Here is a 20442-nt window from a genome sequence, read left to right as displayed (position 1 = left end):
CAAATAAGTCATTCGAGCCCCTTTTTTTTTTCTATAATAAACTTAATAATTAAAAACTTAATGCATTTAGTCAAATTTTATGTTTTTTTATTACTTAATAAAAAAAAATAACCGTGAATTACTTATTTTTTGTTATAAATATTATATATGGAATGGATGTCCATATATTGAATGGTAATCTTTACTATGATTAGGAGATTGTTTTCTTAGAGGAACTCCAGCTTGTAATTATATATACCTCTTTATGAGATGAATAAAAAAACTCTCTCCAATCTCTCTATATTCTTGTTATTCTTTATTGTTCTGTTTCTTTAGTTTTACAACATTTTTTATTTAATGCAGCCATTATTTATATACTCAGTCACTTAATACGAGTATAAAAAAAAAGCCCTCGGTCATAGTCAATTGCCTATGTAAATCAGAATCCTTAATTCGCTACTTCTTAACTTGTATTAGACCTTAATCCAAAATTTCTTTATCTCAACTAAATCAAATAACACAAAACGGCCAATAGATCGACACAAAAATCACTAACAGTATCAACGTGTAATTGTATACTATGATTAAATTAAATGTTTCTTGATTTTGTTGGTATATTAAGCTAACAATGTGAAGCTTCTTTATTATTGTTTAATAATCCAAAAAGTTTAGTATTGGCATATTCCTGTAATCTGTACACTATACCAAATACAGATCAATTGTGATTCTTATAGGAAATCCCATATATAACTCACAGAATAATTTTCCCTATGATTGAAGGTTCAAATGGTCATTAGCCAACTTAAATTGTGGTCAACTGTTTGATGATGTTCTTATTAGATTCCAAAAACTGTAATGTTATCGTCATAATAAGACATTTTTGAAACCACATGATTATTAAGAAAAACAAGATTAAAAAACTTAATGAACAAATATTCAATAGATGTCTCTCAAAAAGTCTAGTTGAGTATGACATCAAACAATATTATTGATTCAAGTCGTCGTACGATCTGTTATTTAATTATATGATTATGATAGAGTTGGGTAGAAGAATTAAAATATTTATCAATATCACCAGACGGCCCGACGTTTCCTTTAAATGCAAAGGCATCCTAAGTCAGTTTTGGTTCATATATCCATCATCAAATTCTCTTTTCATTCTCCAAACTAATTTGGCTTTTGGTATAAATTCCTTAAAACTTGCGGTATCAAAAAGTTTGCCTAAAACATGAGGTGCAAGCTGGCATCAGAGAAGCCGAAAATGAAACAAAAGAAAGGCTTATGGTCACCTGATGAGGACCAAAAGCTTCGAGATTATGTTATGAACTATGGTCACGGTTGCTGGAGCGTAGTTCCTATCAATGCAGGTATATTTACTCTCAATGTTGTAAATCTTCCATAGCCTTACTATGGTTCTAATGTTATAGTTGACTTTGACCATAGGCTTTTTCGGGTTTAATATAGAGATTGAAAAAGATTGATCATGACATTTTTTGCCTTCTAAAAATATCCATGTTTTAACTTAATTTCAATATCTGCTTGCGTATGTTGGATACAGGGTCTAATTTGGGTGTCTTATATAATTATCACAAATATAGAATCAAATTGATGAAGTATCTATAGAGTAAGGATATATCATTGTCAAATGAATGTAAACAAATTACTAAACTTTCTACACCTTGATCATGTTTCATTAATGGTTTTCCCCTATAATGTGTATCGATCCTAGCTTATTGTTTATACCGATGAATTTAGGTTTGCAGAGGAACGGAAAAAGCTGTAGATTAAGGTGGATTAATTATCTCAGACCAGGATTAAAGAAAGGTGCATTTTCTATCCAAGAAGAAGAAACTATCCTCAACCTTCATGGCCTTTTAGGCAACAAGTAAGCAACAATTTTTTTTATTTTTTTATTTTTCTAAGATCAACTCAATGTTTCCATACCAAGTTATTAATAAATATCTTCTAAATTAATCTATACAGATGGTCTCTAATATCACAACATTTGCCTGGCCGAACTGATAACGAGATAAAAAATCACTGGCATTCTTACCTAAAAAAGCAAGTCCAGAAACAAGAAAATCCTGAAACTACAATTAAACCCGAATGCACAAACTCTGACACGGGTCATACTGAATCATCATCGTCGTACCTGAAATCATTAACAAGAAACACGAGTTTTGATTCACTCACGTATAACAGTTCGTCTGTTGACATGGATCAACCAGCCCATTTCAACAAGTTACCCAAGATTTTATTTGCAGACTGGCTTGGGCTAGAAGAATTTCATGGACATGAAACTTTAGTATGCAAAGAAGAAATTAGCAATGGGTCAAATTACCAAGAGGCCCCTCTTAGTGGTAATTTGCTAACAAATAATGAAGGATCTACAGATAGCAGTGAGACTGTCAATTGTTTAGACAATAATTATTCAAATGAGGACATGTTTCATAACCAAATGAAGCTTGATCAAATTTTCAACTTTAATGGTGCAGATTTCAACTTTGAAGACTTCTTGTATATTTGAGGGATTTTAACAGTGGAGAGTGAGTATAAACTAATTCAGTAAAATGGTTGCACAAATGGTAAATTACTACGGTAAAGAATATTGTATATGTTTTCATGCATATAAATGTTGTGTATATAAAATCCATGGGATTTTATCATGGTTTCTGTAATTAATAAAGGAGCTTTTTTTTTTTTAAGTATCAAATTGTATATCCTTTGATCTTTACCATGAACAGTGAATTAGGGAAAAAAAAAAAAAAGTTTAACGTGAGAGTTTACCTTCAACTCGTCTTATATGAGTACGAAATTGACTAGGATGCTGAGGTGGCACACCCTTTTGCTTATGTGACATTCATTTTCAATCTTAAGTTCCTTTAAGTAACATAAAGAAAAAAAAAAGGAGAATTGTACATAATGCAAAAAAAATAATAAATTAAGCTAATAGGTTGAAAAGGTATCCAATTAGTAAAGAAAACAATTAGTGACCTTAAGGTCTCAGGTTCAATCTTCGCTTGACACAAAAGTAATTCCTTTAAGGTACCCATTACCAATGAAGCCTAGACCCATATATGAAGTTCTATAGACGCAGATTCGACCCTTTGGGGTGTCCAGATCATGTGAAGATTGTGATAGAGATATTGTACTGACATCATATGACTTATACGGGTGATTCGATGAATATACAATTATTATACCGGGGTTAAGGTTACCTCCATTACCAACCCTCCACCACCCATCCGTATTTCCAACTTTACAGGAAAGGTTCCTAAAGACTAATCAACAGAAAAAGTGTAGGGTGACTTCTATCTTTTAAAAATGTCTATTGTTAAATCTAAATGTGACGTGACATACTCCGTCAGTTTTTTAATTTCATATATAGTTTTTTAGTTATTAAATAAAAGTAAAAAAGGAAGAAAAAAAATCTCATAAATAACGCATAAAAAACTAAACCATCTTAATACATTATACCCAAAATTCGATAATAATCTGGGAAAAGAAATTCTAGCTGCATACGTATTTCCATACTAAGGAATTCTAAGATTTCTAGCCACTCTAAAAATTCACATAATGGACAAAATTTATTGCCACCAATAAACAATGACAAATACTCAAATAGCAAACAGCCTTGTATATGACAATGCCATACAATATTGAAAAGGTACAATGACCCAAGCGACCAGACAACATAGATTTTGCCATTAATCAGACCTTACAAGTTTTAAAAACTTCATGCTCTTCTGAAATTTTGGTCTAATTCAAGAAATTTACAAATCGAAAGACAGTTGTAAAGGTTTAAATAGTAAGGACTGCTTTGTCTAGACATTTAAATAATTGGGAACAAAACCATATACGTGGATGAAAATGTTTGATTTTTTAAAGCCACTTGTTCTCTCATGTCGATATGATTGGTTCTCTTGTCCTTGTTGGAGTTTTATAGCAAAACCATTTTTAACTTTATAGCAATCTGACATGGGCCATGTGACTTGTTGTCTTTATGGGCCAACTTCCTTTTGGTGTTTATAAGGCCCGTCTCAAGTCTCAACAGTCTTGGTTTCGTCTCCAATTAAACCGACGTCGAGCATTGGTATTAATGTCTCGTCAGTTTGGCTTGTCGGTTGGTTGAGTTCGGGAAGTGATGAGAGACGAAGGGGTGGGATCAAATTGGGGGATATGTGCGAGTGTGGGGTGAAATAAAGTGATAACGGAAGTGAAAAGGTATTGTTGGAAGAAATGTGTCAATTGATGTATCAGTTTAAAAGTGCTGAAGAAGGATAAAAAAAAAATATGTTTTTGTAAGGAGAGCCCTAAGTTTAGGATGAAGCCTCTAAAGTTGTTTTCAACTTTATAGGTAAAGTTGAGCACATCTTGACATTTGGATTAAAATCAAAGGTTAAGATTCAAATATAATTTTTAAATCTTGACCTTTGATTAAATTTAATCTAATGGTTAAAATACCAACTTTACCAATAAAGTTTAGTTTTAACTTTAGAGGATCTTACTTGCTAAGTTTATCCTAGATTTGTGGATTGTTGAGTTTAGCTTTTTTCCTTTTTTTTCCTTCCTCCTAAGAATTGACAAATTCACAAAATAACATGAAATATTATGAAGGTTTTAAAAGGCATAATGCAGGGGAGCACTCCGTGCCCTCATAATAGGCACAGGTTTACACAGGCATGAAGGAAGCACTCATCGCCCCTACAAAGATTATGCCTCCTTGCACCCGTCTCTAGTTTTTGTTGTCCCGACTTAGCAAAACCATGAAAATTTCAATGATATTTGGCTAATTAGCCTGTGTCTTAAACCAAGGGCTTACCCATACGAGCATTGGCTAGCCCTTGGTGGATATTATCCCAAACAAAAATTTGGGAAAGAAAACATGTATATATATGACCATGCAACCATGTACACCCAATAGACCAAAAACCTCAAACGGTATCGAGTTTTCTCCCAGGAATGCACCAGCGCAATATGCCCACACATTCTTTACTCACTGCAAGACAATTATTTGCCAAGGGTTTGGTTTTTCCTTTTGTTATCATGTGTTCTATGAACACAAATCTAAATCTGCATGGAACATAGATATTACATACATATCTGTCTCTTACAAATGGTTTATATACACATAATTGTATTACTATGCACACCAAATAATTAATGAAGCATTAAACAAATATTTCAAAACATATATAACCACACATCTATGGAACCAATAAACTTTACAAATGAAACATCAAACATACATGAATTCTGATGAACAAACAAGCATCTAGCTCGAAAACCATCCTTTCTTTGGGGTGGATCCAGTAGCTACACACTTGGCTGCCACCTCTTCTGCTTTTAGAAGATCTTCTCCTCGTTTGGCTTCTACCATTGCCCTCTTCTCTTCTGCTGTTTTGTGAATGAGGGCTATTTTGTTCTTCAATTTCTCAATACACTTTGCCTTTTTCTTCTCCAAATTCTCCTGCTCATGATCATTAAAAATTTAGTAAATCTAATTTATCAGCATGTTTAAGTTCAGTTGCTAGGTATACTAATCAACTATGAATCGCTCTCTTTCTTTTAGCAATTTTGGGTAACAAACTATATCATAGGTGAAAACTTTCACGTTCTTCCCATCACCTACATTCATTAACATTTCACCTACTTCACCTTCTCATTTCACCTCCCTCCTTCATCTACCCTCAACAACGGTCTAAGGTGCGTGCATCACTCAAAACCGTAGTACTAAGGGTCACTTTTTTCCTGTGTGCAAATCGAAACCCATAATCTAAGAACCAACATAAGCTAGCGGAAAAATATACATAATTATTACCTCGATCTTTCTAAGCTCCGCTTCTATGTGAGCTTTCTTGGTATTCTCCCATGCTCCAACGGTGGCTAGCTTTTGTTGAGCTCTAATCAAGATGATAACAAATGGATGTCAATAATATGCAAAAAAATATGATATCTTACATATAAAAAATCATCCCTAGAATCTAATGACAAAAAATGCAGCGTTTTATGCACAGTAAAGACAACCCATAAGACCAGCATTAGAAATGCCCTTATAACAATTCAATGAACTTATATGGACATATTTACATCTTTTTAACCATAAAACAGGGAGAATAGTTACCATGCTCAAGGGTTTAAAAACATGTACTGTATCTATTAAACCAAAAAAAAAGTAGAAATGGTAGTTACTAAATAAGGAAATTAAGATCACATCTGCATTTATGATCCTAAAATGTTTATTTATAAAGAGAAAGAAAAACAGAAAGGATATATACTTACTTGTTCTCTGCTTTTGATTTCTCACTTTCTTCCCATGCTTTAATTAGTGCACTTTTCTTCTCTGTTGAAACTCTAGCAAGAACAGCATCTATAAAATATATTCAACCATTAAATATTTTGTTAACATTTTTCAAAATTAAACTAAAAATACTTAAAATGTCTATTAGTAATATTACCTCTGTTGACAGAGCCCACTGCAGGTTTTTCCTCTATTGGTTCTGGAATATTAACAAACAAACTTAGAATTGTAAATATCTATATCTATACTATATTATAAAGCAGATTTCCTCTGGATTTTCAATATTGATTTTAAATTTTCAATATTGATTTTAAGTACTTCCTCAAAATGTCTCTCCTATCTATTCCAATATTAGCCTAAAATAACTATAATACCATTTCTCTCTCCTCAAATCTCAACCAATCATTTTTTTTTCTCACTCCTCCATAAATCATTTATTCCTCCAATTCATTCAAAATCTTTTATCTCAAAAACCGTACGTCGATAAATTATAAAAATTATATGGGTGTTCTTAAAATTTCATGCTCTTTCATTAGAAATGTCATTCGATACACTTTCAACGAATTTTTAAATCTGAGGCTGAGCCCGTACGGCTAAGGCATTTGACTATCCTACTCTATGACATATCAACTCCTATGACCTCATACTCTATGACATATCACAACCTAGCTATCACCCCACCATCTCACCGCCGCAACGCGTGGATCCTTACTCTCGTTTTTTATGATAAGCAAACAAAATCAATAAATCTTGATTTTTGTTTTACTATTCTATATGTAATTTAGAAACCTACAAAAATCTTGATAAATTAAGCAAAACCAATGAAAAGAAACACAAGATTATTACTACTAAAGAGACTTAAGTTTATAACTAAAGATTAGTAATTTAGTATGTCTTTTTTTATTGATTAATAACTTTCTCAAAAAACCCACAAAAATCTTGCATAATTGAACAACACCCACAAAAAGATACACAAAATTATCACTAAAGCTTAAACCTTTCTTACTAATTTATAAGTAATTCTTTGCAACTCAAAAACAAATTATAAATAACTCAAAAAAAGCACAAAAAATCTTGAATAATTAAGCAAAAAAAGATGATTAATTACTTTCAACAATGGCAAGAGCTTTGGAATCTTCAGCTGGTGGTTGTTCAGTGATAGGTGGATCAACAGGGACTATGGCTTTCTCTTCCACGGCGGCTGGTGGTGGTGGTTCTGCCGAAGTTTCAGGCTCAACAACAACAACATCGTCAACCTTTTTTGGTTCTTCAGCTGCCATGTTCACTTAGCTTAATAAAATTTGGAAAAAAGTATGAGAGAATGGAATTAATTTGTGAAGATATTTTTTGGGATGAGGGAGGGGCAAGGGTGGAATTTTAGGGTGTGTGGTGACAGTTATGGATTGCCAAATTTTTGATGATTTTTATTTGTGACCTGGAATATGCCCCACTCGCTCGACATCCACCTTGTTACAGTTATTTCTAGACAAAGTAAGTTGTACAATGTCGATGGTTTTGAATTTCTATCTTTATGTGTTTTTTTTTATCTTTTTAGAATGGCTTGGTCTACAAAAAATTCATGGACATGAAACTTTTCATAAGTTGGGGTAGAACTCGTTGCCAGTTTGCTTTCAATTTCTATAATTTATATCTATTTTTAATAATGTATATAGATGGTTAATTGGTATTTTGAAAATATCACTCTTTTTAATAAATTACATAAATGTTTAAAATATAACTCAAAAGTTCTAACTTAACAACTAGCCATATATATAATTTAGTACTTGCCCTTCCTCCTTTAGGTTAAGAGGACCGGTGTATTCTTTTGAAAGAACACGCAAATATAAAATTGGTAGAGGCAAGCCTCTAATCACCAACTCTTTGTTAGACACTCCTACACGGATGGAGGTTTTCTAAAGTTATCCCAACTTGTGACTTTATAAGTTGGAAAGATGTTGACCATTAAATGAAAATCAATAGTCAAGATTCAAAGATGAGTTTTTAAACTTTATAATTTTTATTCACTGGTCAATATAATCTTAACTTGACCCCTCTAAGTTAAAATTAACTTTGAGGAATCTACATCCCTTCCACACATCCCCCAAAGCGGTAGGAGGTGATCACTTTATCTAACTTAATACCCATTTAATCCATCTTGTAAATGTGGATAGTGGATCAAAATCCTAATTCTGTTTAAAAACTTTGAGATCACTTTTGTTCAAAAATAATTAGTAATGGAAGCTTCCCACAAAAATTTACATAATTTAAAAATGGTTTGATTTTCGTTTTATTGAATGTTCGATGTGAGCTAAACCAGCGACGGACTCAATCAGGAAATTCAAAGAAAAAATCACACAAACTTGTCACTCCAAATAATTAAACATAACCTCTATGTGTAAATATTAAGGAAACCTCCTCACAATCTTTAAATACTAACCCGTTGATATGTTTCTCGTTCGATGTCTTTTATATCTAATTCATATCAAAACAAAAAATCTATCTATTTTTTGAATGACAAATACATTATTATCTTTAAGTTACCCCAAAAAAGTTAAACTATTTCATGTTAAGCTTGAGCATTAACATTTAATCCAAAATACAAAGTTCTCTAGCAAGTAAAAGCTAATTCTAATTTCTAGATAACTCTAAAATAACAATTTTGACTTTGTATTTTCAGTTAAATACTAGTTTTGGTAGTAGTAGAAAAATACCTAAAATCATATCGTAGTGACATTCCAAAAAATCATATCTCCTTTTAGATAGTTGAAGAGAAAATGCTTTGATCTATAAACATCCATGATTAATTAGCCCTACCACTTTGATTCCTTCTAATTTATTATTCTACCACAACTACATCTTTTTATATAACTTAATCCGAAATGGCAAAATACAATATTGAGTAATGATGGTTATCTTTCTGTAAAGAAAAGCAAAAAGAAGAAAAAAGAAGGATGACATTATAAATACAACTAATGCAAAATTTCAAGCTCATTTAAGGTTAGCATTTTTGTTTTCTCATTGAAGAAATTATTTTAAAAAATATTTAACCAACCTGTAACTAGATTGACAAGCAAACACCTGGCATCAACGGAAACAATCATTCTGTGTGCTCAGGGCATTTTCGATGTGATATCAAATAATTAAGTAAAACGGATAATATGGCCTTTTTTATGAGAGTTTGGAAACTCTTTCATTGAATATATCTACAAGTTTTTTCTATTCTTTCTTCTTTTATATATATATAATATATAATCAAATATAAACTCTCTAGTAAATACATCAATATGTCTAATCATCATTAATTAATATGTTTAATCATAGGCCATTACGAGAAATAGTGAATTGATTGTCTACTAAAACACTAAATTCAATATTGAAGATGGTCTTGGCATGAGAACATCAATACACTGTCTATGAAGCTATATTCATAATTTATAATTCACATTCATAAATCATATAATACAGTCTATGGAAAACTATATCCATAATTCATATTCATAATGATCCATTTGACTTTGACTAGTACTTCCATGAATTACAGAAAACTACTGTAACATATAGCAGGATTCTCAGGTCCAAATTAAAACACTTCCTCCCAGAGGCAGAATATATGACTTTTTTCTTCACAATTCACAGTGTAAATTTCGTCAAGAAAATATGATTTTTAAAATCAAAGCATCATTTCATCATCATTCCTTCGCTACTAAACTTGCGTTAATACGAAGCTAGAATTGAACAACCATAGAGAAGCTATAATAATAAAGATGGTAGATGGGCAAAATGTATTAAAAGAAAAATGCTATACTTGTACATATAATCATTATTCTAAGATACAAAATTAATCATCTACTAAAATATTTTTCAACCAAAAAGATATTCAACTATATAAATTAAGGTCTAGTATTGTCAATAATGATATCGAACTCGGACCATATATAGGTGCAACAATGATATCGAGCTCTGACCATAAAAGTCTATGTTTATCAAGAGGGCGAAGAAAAACACACTTAATTTTTTTTTAGCCACACCTTTGATGCGTGGATTAATTTTAACATTGCCATAATCTTATTTTTACTATTTTTTTTTCTCCTTTTTGCTTCAAATTTAACTGTTCTGCATATTCGATTTCTTAATTGTGTATGGATGAATCTTCTTCCTCTCTTAAGCCGAATCACATTTTTTGTTCGTACTTCTTCTTACTAACTTTAATCTCAACTTTCGCCTAGTTGTTATTTTAATTATATATCTCTAAAGAAGTATTTTAATTATATATCTAAGAAGTATATATCAAGAGGTTGCCAGATAAGCATGCAGTTATTGTAACTATTTTTAACTTATAGAATAGCTATTAAAAAGTTTTAGTAAGTTACAAAAGTTAAGTTTTTTCAAGTATCTATATTATCTAATAAAACAAATCACTTCTTTTTTTCTTAAATTTTTTGTCTTTGAAAAACTAAAAATATCATTTTCTTTTAATCACTAATTTAAACATCTCTATCTAATATACTTATAATACTCTTAATGAAATAATTTTTATAATCCTCCAACACTTAAAATAATTACTATACCACTTTTAACATCAACTATTTTTACATTCACCACCATCGTCGCCCATATCACCGTCCACACTGCCGCCCCCACTACCACCTCCGCCATCACTACCCCTACCGCCGTTGCATTGTGCGGACATAAATCTAGTTATATATAATGTAATTATAGGATTGTTAAACTATGTTGATCTTTCTAAGCTGGTGTTATCAACAGTTATATTGATAGTAAAATTGACTATGTCCAATTTATTTATGAGGTTTATAAATAATACACAACTAGAAAGTTTGGGGGCCAAAAAAAGTAATTTCTTGAATGACATTATCATAAACTTAGTTCGAAAATTACGGCAAGAAATTTTTTAAGTAATACCCAAAAACCAAATCAAAGGAAAGTTATGGTACCGTACCAACAAAGAAAAATAAAATACTAAAAAATAAAACCAAATAACAAAATCAATACAAATAAATTAATAAAAAAGTATCAAAAATTTTCAAAAAATTATATGTAAAACAAATATATTACAACACAAAAATATTACAAAAGTTATCAAAAGAAAATTAAAAAAAAAAAACAAAAATGTACATCAAAAGCTAGGAAACAAATGTTAAAAAAATAAAATGTTAAATAAGTAAAATATAATTTATGCTATTTTCTATAAAGTATAAAACTTTTATAGTTTAAAAAGGAAAGTATAATAGAAAATTAGAAGGGGGCAAAAAACAAAAAACAAATAGCAAAGGAAAAGAAAGATAAATAATAAGGGGCAAAATGTAAATTTTTAAATCCTTCAATAACAAAACAAAAAAAAAGATATGGGGCTGGGGAGTCTCGAACCCCCGACCTTTCGGATAGAAAGCAGCGGCCAAACCACTCCACCAAAGATCAATTTGTTAATATTTGTACAAATTTTATATTTATTTAAAAAATGCATAAAAAGACAAAATTGGCACTGTTCACCTTTGCCTTTAATGAGACTAGAAAATTTTGGATCCCGCGTTGTGGGGTCTCAATTCCCTTGTTGAAACGGTGCGTTATTTTAGTATATATGCTGTGAATATTTGACCGCTTAATTAGAAATAATTTTGTCATTAATATGTTTGTTTAAAATTATGCAAGAAACCAAAACGTAACCCGTAGTAGAAACCCGAACGGGATGTGATATGACAAAAAAATCAATATATTAATTCAGAATTTAAACGGATGCGATATAGCAAAATGCAAGTAGTGGTAGGGGGTGTATCACAATAAGGTTGAATGACAAATAAAAAGTGTGAAAAAAACAAAAGAAGGAACCCGTAATAAAAATATCCGAAAAGAAAAAACAAAACTAAAAAAATATATAAAAAAAAGACGTGACAAATCAGAACAGGATGCAATGTGGCAAAATCCAAACTATAAGAAACGTATGATGTGTTACTTTATAACCAATCCCACATGTCAAGTTTTAATAAGCATGATTACTATTGATAATCATGCAAAAAAAAAACGAAAGAAAAAACTCCAAATGGGATCCGTAATGTCAGAATCTAAATAGTGATGCGGGGTATATGATGAACCAATAAAAGAGATCATATAAGGAAAAAAAAAGATATCAAAAAACCAAGAAAAACCGAAAGATAAATAACTTTAACGAAAATAGAAATAACAAAGGGAAAAAAAATATTGAGTGAAAGTTTCCAATATATTAATTCATAGCACAAAAGCCAAAAAACTATGATGAACACCAAGAAGAAACCCCAAACGAGATCCAAAATGGCAAAATCTAAATAGTGATGTGCAGTATACGATGAACCAATAGAAGAAAACACAAAAGCAAAAAAACTATGTAATAAACCAACAAAAACCGAAAGAAAAATAACCTTAACGGGATCCGATATGGCAAAATCTGAAAAAACGCGGGGTATAGGTAGACCAATAGAAAGAAAACACAAAAGCAAAAAAAAACTATGTAGGAAACGAAGAAAAACGGAACGAAAAATAACCTTAACGGAATCCGATATGGCAAAATCTGGGAAAAAATGCGAGGTACAGGTGGACCAACAGGGCCCCACGTGGCACGTTACTGTTCATAGACATTGTCATTAATGAGATTATATATATATTACAATTATTATTATTATTATATATATATATAATGTCCTATATTTTTAATAAAGAGAAATGAAAGTCGTTAGCCACTTAGTGGTATGCCCGTCAGCCCGTATACCGTGTCAAAGACTCAAAGTTGAATAATGATCCAAATATTCAATAATCAATACAGGATCTCAAAGCCCAAAGCTTGCAGTATGTCAATTACAGTTAAGCCCAATAAGAAGTAAACACAAAAAAAGAAAAGCACGAAACTTTATTCTTTTGGTTTGAAAATGAACTACTTGATACTTATAAGTTATAAATATAGTTTCTGGTTCATAATGAAGTAAGATAAATGAGATAATTTTTTTTTAATTCAAATTTTTTTACATCATGAAAATTCGTACATCAATGTATTTATATGCTTTATAAATATTTATGCATCTATTTTATTATGATCTAATGTCAATAACTTATAATATGTATTTTACTTTAATATTTATTTTATAATAACAGCATTAACCTATATCTACTAAAAGGTGAATGATTAATCTTCTTAATTCATTAACCTAAAAATCATCTTAATTCATTGGATGGTGACATGTGAAAATTAAAGGGAATTAGAAAAAGATTAAGTGGAATCACATTCATCAAGTTTTAAGGAGAATTTATTAAGCAAATGTTTAAGAAGATCAATTATTTTTCTTACTAAAAATATACCTACGCAATATGGGAAGAAATCACTATGTTGACACACTGCAAAACTTTTAAGTACAGATGAGTTCTTAAACTTTTATGCAGTGTCAATTTATAATTTTGAATTGAAGATTTGCAAATTTTAATTAGTACATTAGGGAAAGGATGGCAATAGTCGACTTCACCGATTAGAATGTATAAGAGGGTGTTTAGGATTACATTTTCAAATGATTATCTGAATATTACATTTATAAAACGTAAATAATCTAAAAGGTATTACTGTGAAAACACAGTTTTAAATAACTATGTATATACATTGAATAGTAAAGCTTCAATACTTCATCATTTAATATTTCTTAAACTCCAAAACTAGTAATCTAAAAATGATGAATTTATGACTTTATTACTACAACAATTGTATCTAATCCCTGAGCGGGGTATAGAGGAGGTGAGTTGTAGACAGTTTTACCTCTATTTAAAGGTAGAGAGACTGCTTTCATAAGGACCTCCGGCCAAGAAGATGTAAAAGTCATAAAAGGGTAAAGTGTTTATACCTGTCTGTCGAGAAAATGCTAAGACGATATACTTGTCAGATGGGTCCGCTGGGTATGGCTACCTTGAAGCAGATGTAAGACCTAAAAATACCTTAGCACAGTACATAAAATCTAGCAACCATAGTACGCAAATAACAACATAAAATATAGGAACATAATAAACAAAGTCTTCAGCAAGGAGCTCAAACAAGAGGGACGTAAACTGCCAGGACAACCCTACCTATACATATGAATTGACTAAAAACTAAGGGGATTAAACAATTTCTAAACAACCTACGTAGCAAAGTACCTTAAGCTACTAAGTCAAACTAATCCTAGTCTACTCACAAAAACGCTCAAAAATGACAAAGGTAACCTATACACCTAGTCCTCTAGAAACTGTCTCCTGAGTACACCCGACAACAAAAGAAAAAGGAAAAGTAGCAACAGCGACCTAGATAACTAAAAGCACTCAACAAAACACATATAATAACAACCATATAGAACGTAGACAAATTTACAAGTGTTTCAGCATAAAGCCAAAACCTATCTACATATAAGGAATTAACTAAGAAATCCTAGTGCCCGATGGTCCAAGGAAAATAACGGGTGGTGCGCAACCTATGAAACACACTAACTTAGCCGCCTAGCTAGACTAATCCTAGTCCTCTCCTAAGCTCCCAAACCCCTAACTAGTCATAATCCTCTAATAAACTCTCATCGGTCATGTCCTCCAACAGACAAAGCATTTTGGGGCAGTCAAGAGTAACCCCCCCCTCGATTTTGGCCTCACTCTACTCAGGCCAAAACCACTACGGAGGTTACTGAGAACCAAAGTCTATATAACTTTATTACTATTTATGAAATATAACAAAAAAATCGTACGATGTATGGTAACAATATAATAAATAATGTGATGTGACAAGTCTACAATTGTATTTCAAAAATATATTTAGAAAAAATGTGATGTGGCAAGTCTACAATTTTACTTAAAATGTATTTATTTTGATTATTATGTCATAAATAATTTACAATATTTTTAATTAAAAATAGATCACTAAATATTTATATAAAGTTCTTAACCTTTTATGTTTTGTTAATGCAATAGGTATTTTATTAATTTATAAATATTGTGTTATTCAATTCACTATCTCCAAAAATTACTTGCATATTTTTTAGTTTTATAATTTTAATTAAAATGTCTGGGTTGAACCCGGATAAATTCGCTAGTCTTAAAAAATGTTTGTAGATGAAAACTTTGCTGAATAAATACTCGTATCTTTGATACAACAATTCTTATTTTATTTTGATAATGGATTTTATATCGATCGATTTGTATCAAAGATATCTATTTAGATACATCATATTTGCTTTGCAATAACATGTGTTAAACTCTTTTGAACAACAAATTAGATCACTGAGGGTGGACAGAATGTCTTACTATTACTCTCTATCTTTTCTATCATTCCCCATATCATCCCCATTTACTAAGGAATATTTCATCACCCCTCCCAATTCTCTTCTCATTTAGAAAAAGATAAAAAATAATAAAGATAAAATAAAGAAGAAGGTGGTGAGAAAGCCGGAAAGGAATGTGTCCATTTTGATTTCCACCTATTAGTTACCGTAAGGGTCGGGGTGGTGTTCCACCCAGTCACTGGCCAGTCACCATTCTCTCCGCACTCCATCCATCCTGACAGACGTTGATCTATCCAATTATCTTAATTCTCAATTGCAAGACCGGAAAACTACCAACGATTAAAAGATTCTATTACATGTGAGAGAAAAAACATACTGACCTAACATAAATAGTTTAAAATTTTGTCAGATGTGGATTTAAACTAATGAGTTTTTCACAATTCAAATAATTTAGTACTTCGCCTCAACCAATCGAGGTAAAGGCCATTGGTTTCAAATATGTTAAACTTTTTTTTGAAAGGTGTGGATCATTTGCTTGCAACAGGGGATCTAGCTTACGTTGTTTTATCTGGGTTCGCGCTAGAGAGCCCCTCACCCTCAATACCTAGTAGGAGGAAAAACTCTCAATTAAACAGTCCGAAAACACGACATTTAATTGGGATAAAACTCTGCTCCTCTGCAGGACTTAAACCTGATTCACTAGAGGACTTTATTGTGAAATTCCTTTAAATGTCCTTCTCAGGTTTTGAACTCGAGACCTACAGCTTATAAAGCTGGTGGTCAACCAGGTTTCAAATATGTTAGACTCATACGATCTCTTGATAGGTGGTCAGCCTCCCTTCTGATTACGGAACCAATTTGTGACTTTTCACCTCTTTTTATTTCATTCCTACCAAATTTTGGAATGCCATAATTCACGTTTTCTAAACCTAAAAGGTGATTCATTCCGGTCAAATTTAGCTGTCAACATGAACATCTAATTGTCATATTAATTACAAAAAAAAGGTATCATACGAGTATTATTCTAGACTTATACTCCATTTCATAATTCCTGAATGATATGTGACATAAATATATATGATAAAAAAAAAAATGTGCGCCATTTTTTAGTTAAGCATCCTATTATATACTCAGAAGTTGAGGCGCTATATGAAGTCTAAATAAAGATTTTCAACCACCAATCATATCCCACATAAATAAATAAAGTAAAAAATATCGTTATGCAGAAGTTATATATATTTGAAAAACATTACGTATTTTCATTCGAATGGTTTTTAAAAACTTTTATTATTAAATGGATAGTGTCATATCTGATAATGTTTAAAAAAAATCATTTAAACTATAAATAATAATCTTATTAATTGTTATCTGGTTATCTTATTTTATAAGTATTGGGTTCGACTCTTATGACTTGTAACGGCTTATGGTCTACATCTCGTAGTGTAGAGTACGTGCAGGATTTCACCATTATACGGTAAGGTATTCCCTGATGTTGAATACCGACTAACTGTTTTAAAAAAAACAAACTATTTGATAAGGATTTTAATTATTTAATCCGTTTAATCTAATTTATCTTATAAGACGATATTTATTTATTAAATATTAATTTATTTGTGTATAGACATTTCCTTAGTTACAGACATGATTGTCTATATCCACCTATTCTATTGTCTTCCTTCTTTCGGACGCAGTGACAGATCTAGAAAAACGTTATACAGGGGCGATAAACATAACTACGTCCAATAATATGAACGACCCTTATAAGTTATACTCCGTAACATGTAATATAATAATTATCAGACCTTGTCTGAATTGTATATTATCTCTAACATAGTTTGTGATTAAAAAGTAACAAAGTCAGAATACTAATCGTATAAAAAAGGGGCATGGATGCATCTTATTTCATTGCCTTTCTTAGTTTTTTTATTATTTTGATGAGGGCATTGTAATATTGGGCTGGAGGCAGTTAGAAAGGTTGGGTTAGATTCACCTCAAAAACAAAGAGTATTTACATTAACAACTTATAAAAGTTATTGGGGACATTACCCCCACTCCTAACACTATACATCCGGCCCTAATCGGACGTGCTTGGTATCTATTGTGTTATATGTCTCGAGCCGAATAAGCGGTGCAAGATTTTAAGATTGAACGTAAACCTTAAATTTGAGAAAACAAAACGCGTAAAAGGTTGAAATACCAAAAAGTCAAAAGCGCAAATCAAATTTATCTAATTTTCTTGTCAAAAAGCAGCTCAAAAGGAAAATGTTTGAATATCTTTTCAATATAATGATTGTATAATTAGGTGGTAATTAGATCTCCATAAGTAAACAGATAAAAGATGTCAAGATATCACTTTGTTATTATGCAAGTGGGCCATTTATTAGTTTTTTTCCACGGATAAACATGTTTTGTACAAACATGTAAAAAAAAGTAAAAAACACCTACTAGACGTAATGCAAATACAGGATTTCTGGTGGAGTAAAAAATGATCAGAATCTTGAACTTAAATATTAGAGCATCATGTTCTCCACTTATGGTTATATACTAACTTAGTCAAATCTAATCTTAGAAAATTATAATACTCTCCTTTTCCATCTTACACTATGTCATTAACTTGATATATATATATAAATATATTATATATATATATATATATATCTGAAAATTTATTTGAGAACTCACAAATAAAAAAGAACGCGAGAACAATTCTAGACCACTCATTTTCTTATATTTTTTCTCTCTTCCATTAAATAAGAAAATTCACTCAAATCATTTAAAATGTTTTATCTCACAAACCGTAAGTCGTTAGACGAAACAAAAAGCATGGGTAGTCTTAAAATTTCGTTCTCTTTCATTAGAGATCCAATTCGATATAATTTTGACGACTTTTTAATTTTCATTTTTTTTCCCATCGCGTTCATCCTACACATGTGTAAGATCATTGTTTTCACATGTAAATTAGTAAATGAACATATGTACACAACAATGAAGGTCAAGGGCGGAGCCCGTCAATCCATGGCAGAGCCATGGTAGCCAATGACGGAGTCCGTCAGTCCATGGCGGAGGAATAGCGGCTAAGGGCGGAGCCTGTTAGGTAGATCACCCCTCACTGGTCACCCCCTATGACCTATCACCCTCTATGACCTATCACCCTATGACCTATCACCCTATGACCTATCACCCTCTATGACCTATCACCCCCACTAACTTTGGTTTATGAATATCCTTAAGGGCGAAACCCGTTCCGAATCATAATTTTTGTTCAACCTACACATGTGTAATGTGTAAGTTATGTGTAACTGCCAAAAAGAAAACGAAAATTAAAAAGTCGTCAAAAGTATATCGAATTGGATCTCTAAGGAAAGATGACGAAATTTTAAGACTAACCATGCTTTTTGTTTTGTCTAACGATTTACGGTTTGTGAGTTAGAACATTTTGAATGATTTGGGTGAATTTTATTATTTAATTGAAGAGAAAGAAAAAGAAAAAGAATGTGTGGTCCAGAATGATTCTTGAATTTTTTTTTTTTAGGAGTTCTCAAAATAACTCACCCATATATATATATATATATATTATAAATAAAGGAAGATTGTGATGACCTAAGATTTTCAAAAATTGTGTATTCTCATGCATCCTTTCAATTAATTATGACATCATCATAATTTATTTATTTAAAATTTAAAATATTCTACCTTTTTTAAATATATCTCATTAATATAGATTTTTATTAAATGTTCACACTATTATGTAAGATTTTAATCACCTTAATTTCCGTTATAATAGGCCGAAACTATGGTGTCTTTTAGTATATGTTTTACTTTTTGTTTTTACCACCCGTATGTGTTTCAACATGTGTGTACAACTACACAAGTTTTGTTTCCGTTTAGTTACATTATTTACATAATAACTTATCACAACTTTTCAATTTATTTAACGTTGTTATCATACATTTTAACATGATAACATATTTCAAAGTTACCCGGGTTGAATTCGATTTATTTATTTATAAGTTAACCCAAATTGAACCCGGAATGATTAGCTAGTATATATATAAAGAATAAAAGTTTCTAGTTTTTTTTCTCTATAATTAATAACTTAACGAGATGGTTTATAGTGGGCAAAAAGACTTGAAATCTTGTTCAAATCTTATTAATTAACATCTTAAATAGTAGTTAGAAAAATGTTCGAAAACGGTTATGGTATATTGGTAATAGTCTAGTTAAATCGCTTACATCTAAATAAAAAACTCATCTTAAATAGTAGTTAAATCGCTTACATCTAATGTCGTGATTCAACCATGGGAGATTTAACATATGTTGTCATAACCGGGTGAATAGTCTTAGGCCCCGTTCTTTTATTACTTATTAGATTTAATAATTAAAAATTTAATTCGTTAAATCAAATTTCATGTTCTTTTTTAACTTAATAAACAAAAATAAGTGTCAATGACCTATTTTTTACTTAATATATTTAACCGTTATTTATATATTCAGCTACTTAATACATTCAGTACTTAATGACTAGAATAAAAACGAACACTTAGTACTTAACCAAAGCCCCCAAACATATAAAAGTTTTCATTCCTTTTTAAACTACTTTAAACCTTTTATACAAGAAAAAAAAAAGATGAATTTAATCTTTTTTCTTTTGATGCGTATTTACTTATTACTCGGATCCAACAACTTTGATCCTTGTCAACCAATTTTTTGGAAAATATGTTGAAGATTTTGTCAATAGTTAAGTGTTTCGTATTATAACAAAAATTGCATTCTTCATGAACATACGTAGACTGGGTTTCATGTTATTTCAATTTGATCATGGTTTTTGTTCTCCAATTTGGTCTTCGTTTTCATGTTTTTTCGGTCTAATAGTTCTTGGTGGTTATAAAACGT

The 20442-nt window shown here is 30.9% G+C and overlaps 2 protein-coding genes and 1 long non-coding RNA gene across 4 annotated transcripts; 1 reads left to right on the top strand and 2 right to left on the bottom strand.

Moving 5' to 3' along the window:
• Positions 1 to 1152: 1152 nt before the first annotated feature.
• Positions 1153 to 2575, top strand: LOC122589614 (transcription factor LAF1-like). The gene is made up of 3 exons (XM_043761924.1): positions 1153 to 1346; positions 1735 to 1864; positions 1963 to 2575. Exons 1-3 carry the CDS (start codon positions 1208 to 1210, stop codon positions 2504 to 2506), a joined length of 813 nt encoding a protein of 270 aa, XP_043617859.1. The 5' UTR covers positions 1153 to 1207; the 3' UTR covers positions 2507 to 2575.
• LOC122589615 lies at positions 1866 to 3735 on the bottom strand. 2 transcript variants are annotated; one of them, XR_006322294.1, is made up of 2 exons: positions 3697 to 3735; positions 1866 to 2131 (listed from the first exon to the last, which is right to left on the bottom strand). It is a non-coding gene; the product is annotated as an uncharacterized LOC122589615 (long non-coding RNA). The 2 variants fall into 2 exon arrangements; XR_006322293.1 differs by lacking the exon at positions 3697 to 3735 and adding an exon at positions 2767 to 3309.
• Positions 3736 to 5053: 1318 nt separating this feature from the next.
• On the bottom strand, positions 5054 to 7666 carry LOC122587073 (remorin-like). Its single transcript, XM_043759146.1, has 5 exons — positions 7389 to 7666; positions 6438 to 6479; positions 6262 to 6349; positions 5801 to 5882; positions 5054 to 5449 (listed from the first exon to the last, which is right to left on the bottom strand). The coding sequence occupies exons 1-5, from the start codon at positions 7558 to 7560 to the stop codon at positions 5255 to 5257; spliced, it is 579 nt and encodes a 192-aa protein (XP_043615081.1). The 5' UTR covers positions 7561 to 7666; the 3' UTR covers positions 5054 to 5254.
• Between the last annotated feature and the right edge of the window lie 12776 nt (positions 7667 to 20442).

This window comes from Erigeron canadensis, chromosome 2 (genome assembly GCF_010389155.1).
Source record: "Erigeron canadensis isolate Cc75 chromosome 2, C_canadensis_v1, whole genome shotgun sequence".
Taxonomy (NCBI): domain Eukaryota; kingdom Viridiplantae; phylum Streptophyta; class Magnoliopsida; order Asterales; family Asteraceae; genus Erigeron; species Erigeron canadensis.
This window is presented reverse-complemented; position numbering and strand designations above follow the sequence as displayed.

What these genes read in the sequence shown, in the direction of transcription:
- LOC122589614 (XM_043761924.1), top strand. Translation starts at nt 1,208, where the DNA reads ATGAGGTGCAAGCTGGCATCAGAGAAGCCGAAAATGAAACAAAAGAAA. An exon ending in CGTAGTTCCTATCAATGCAG is followed by an intron (nt 1,347 to 1,734) that starts GTATATTTACTC and finishes CGATGAATTTAG; the next exon opens with GTTTGCAGAGGAACGGAAAA. An exon ending in CATGGCCTTTTAGGCAACAA is followed by an intron (nt 1,865 to 1,962) that starts GTAAGCAACAAT and finishes TAATCTATACAG; the next exon opens with ATGGTCTCTAATATCACAAC.
- LOC122587073 (XM_043759146.1), bottom strand. Translation starts at nt 7,560, where the DNA reads ATGGCAGCTGAAGAACCAAAAAAGGTTGACGATGTTGTTGTTGTTGAG. An exon ending in AGCTCTTGCCATTGTTGAAA is followed by an intron (nt 6,480 to 7,388) that starts GTAATTAATCAT and finishes TTAATATTCCAG; the next exon opens with AACCAATAGAGGAAAAACCT. An exon ending in AAATCAAAAGCAGAGAACAA is followed by an intron (nt 5,883 to 6,261) that starts GTAAGTATATAT and finishes CATCTTGATTAG; the next exon opens with AGCTCAACAAAAGCTAGCCA.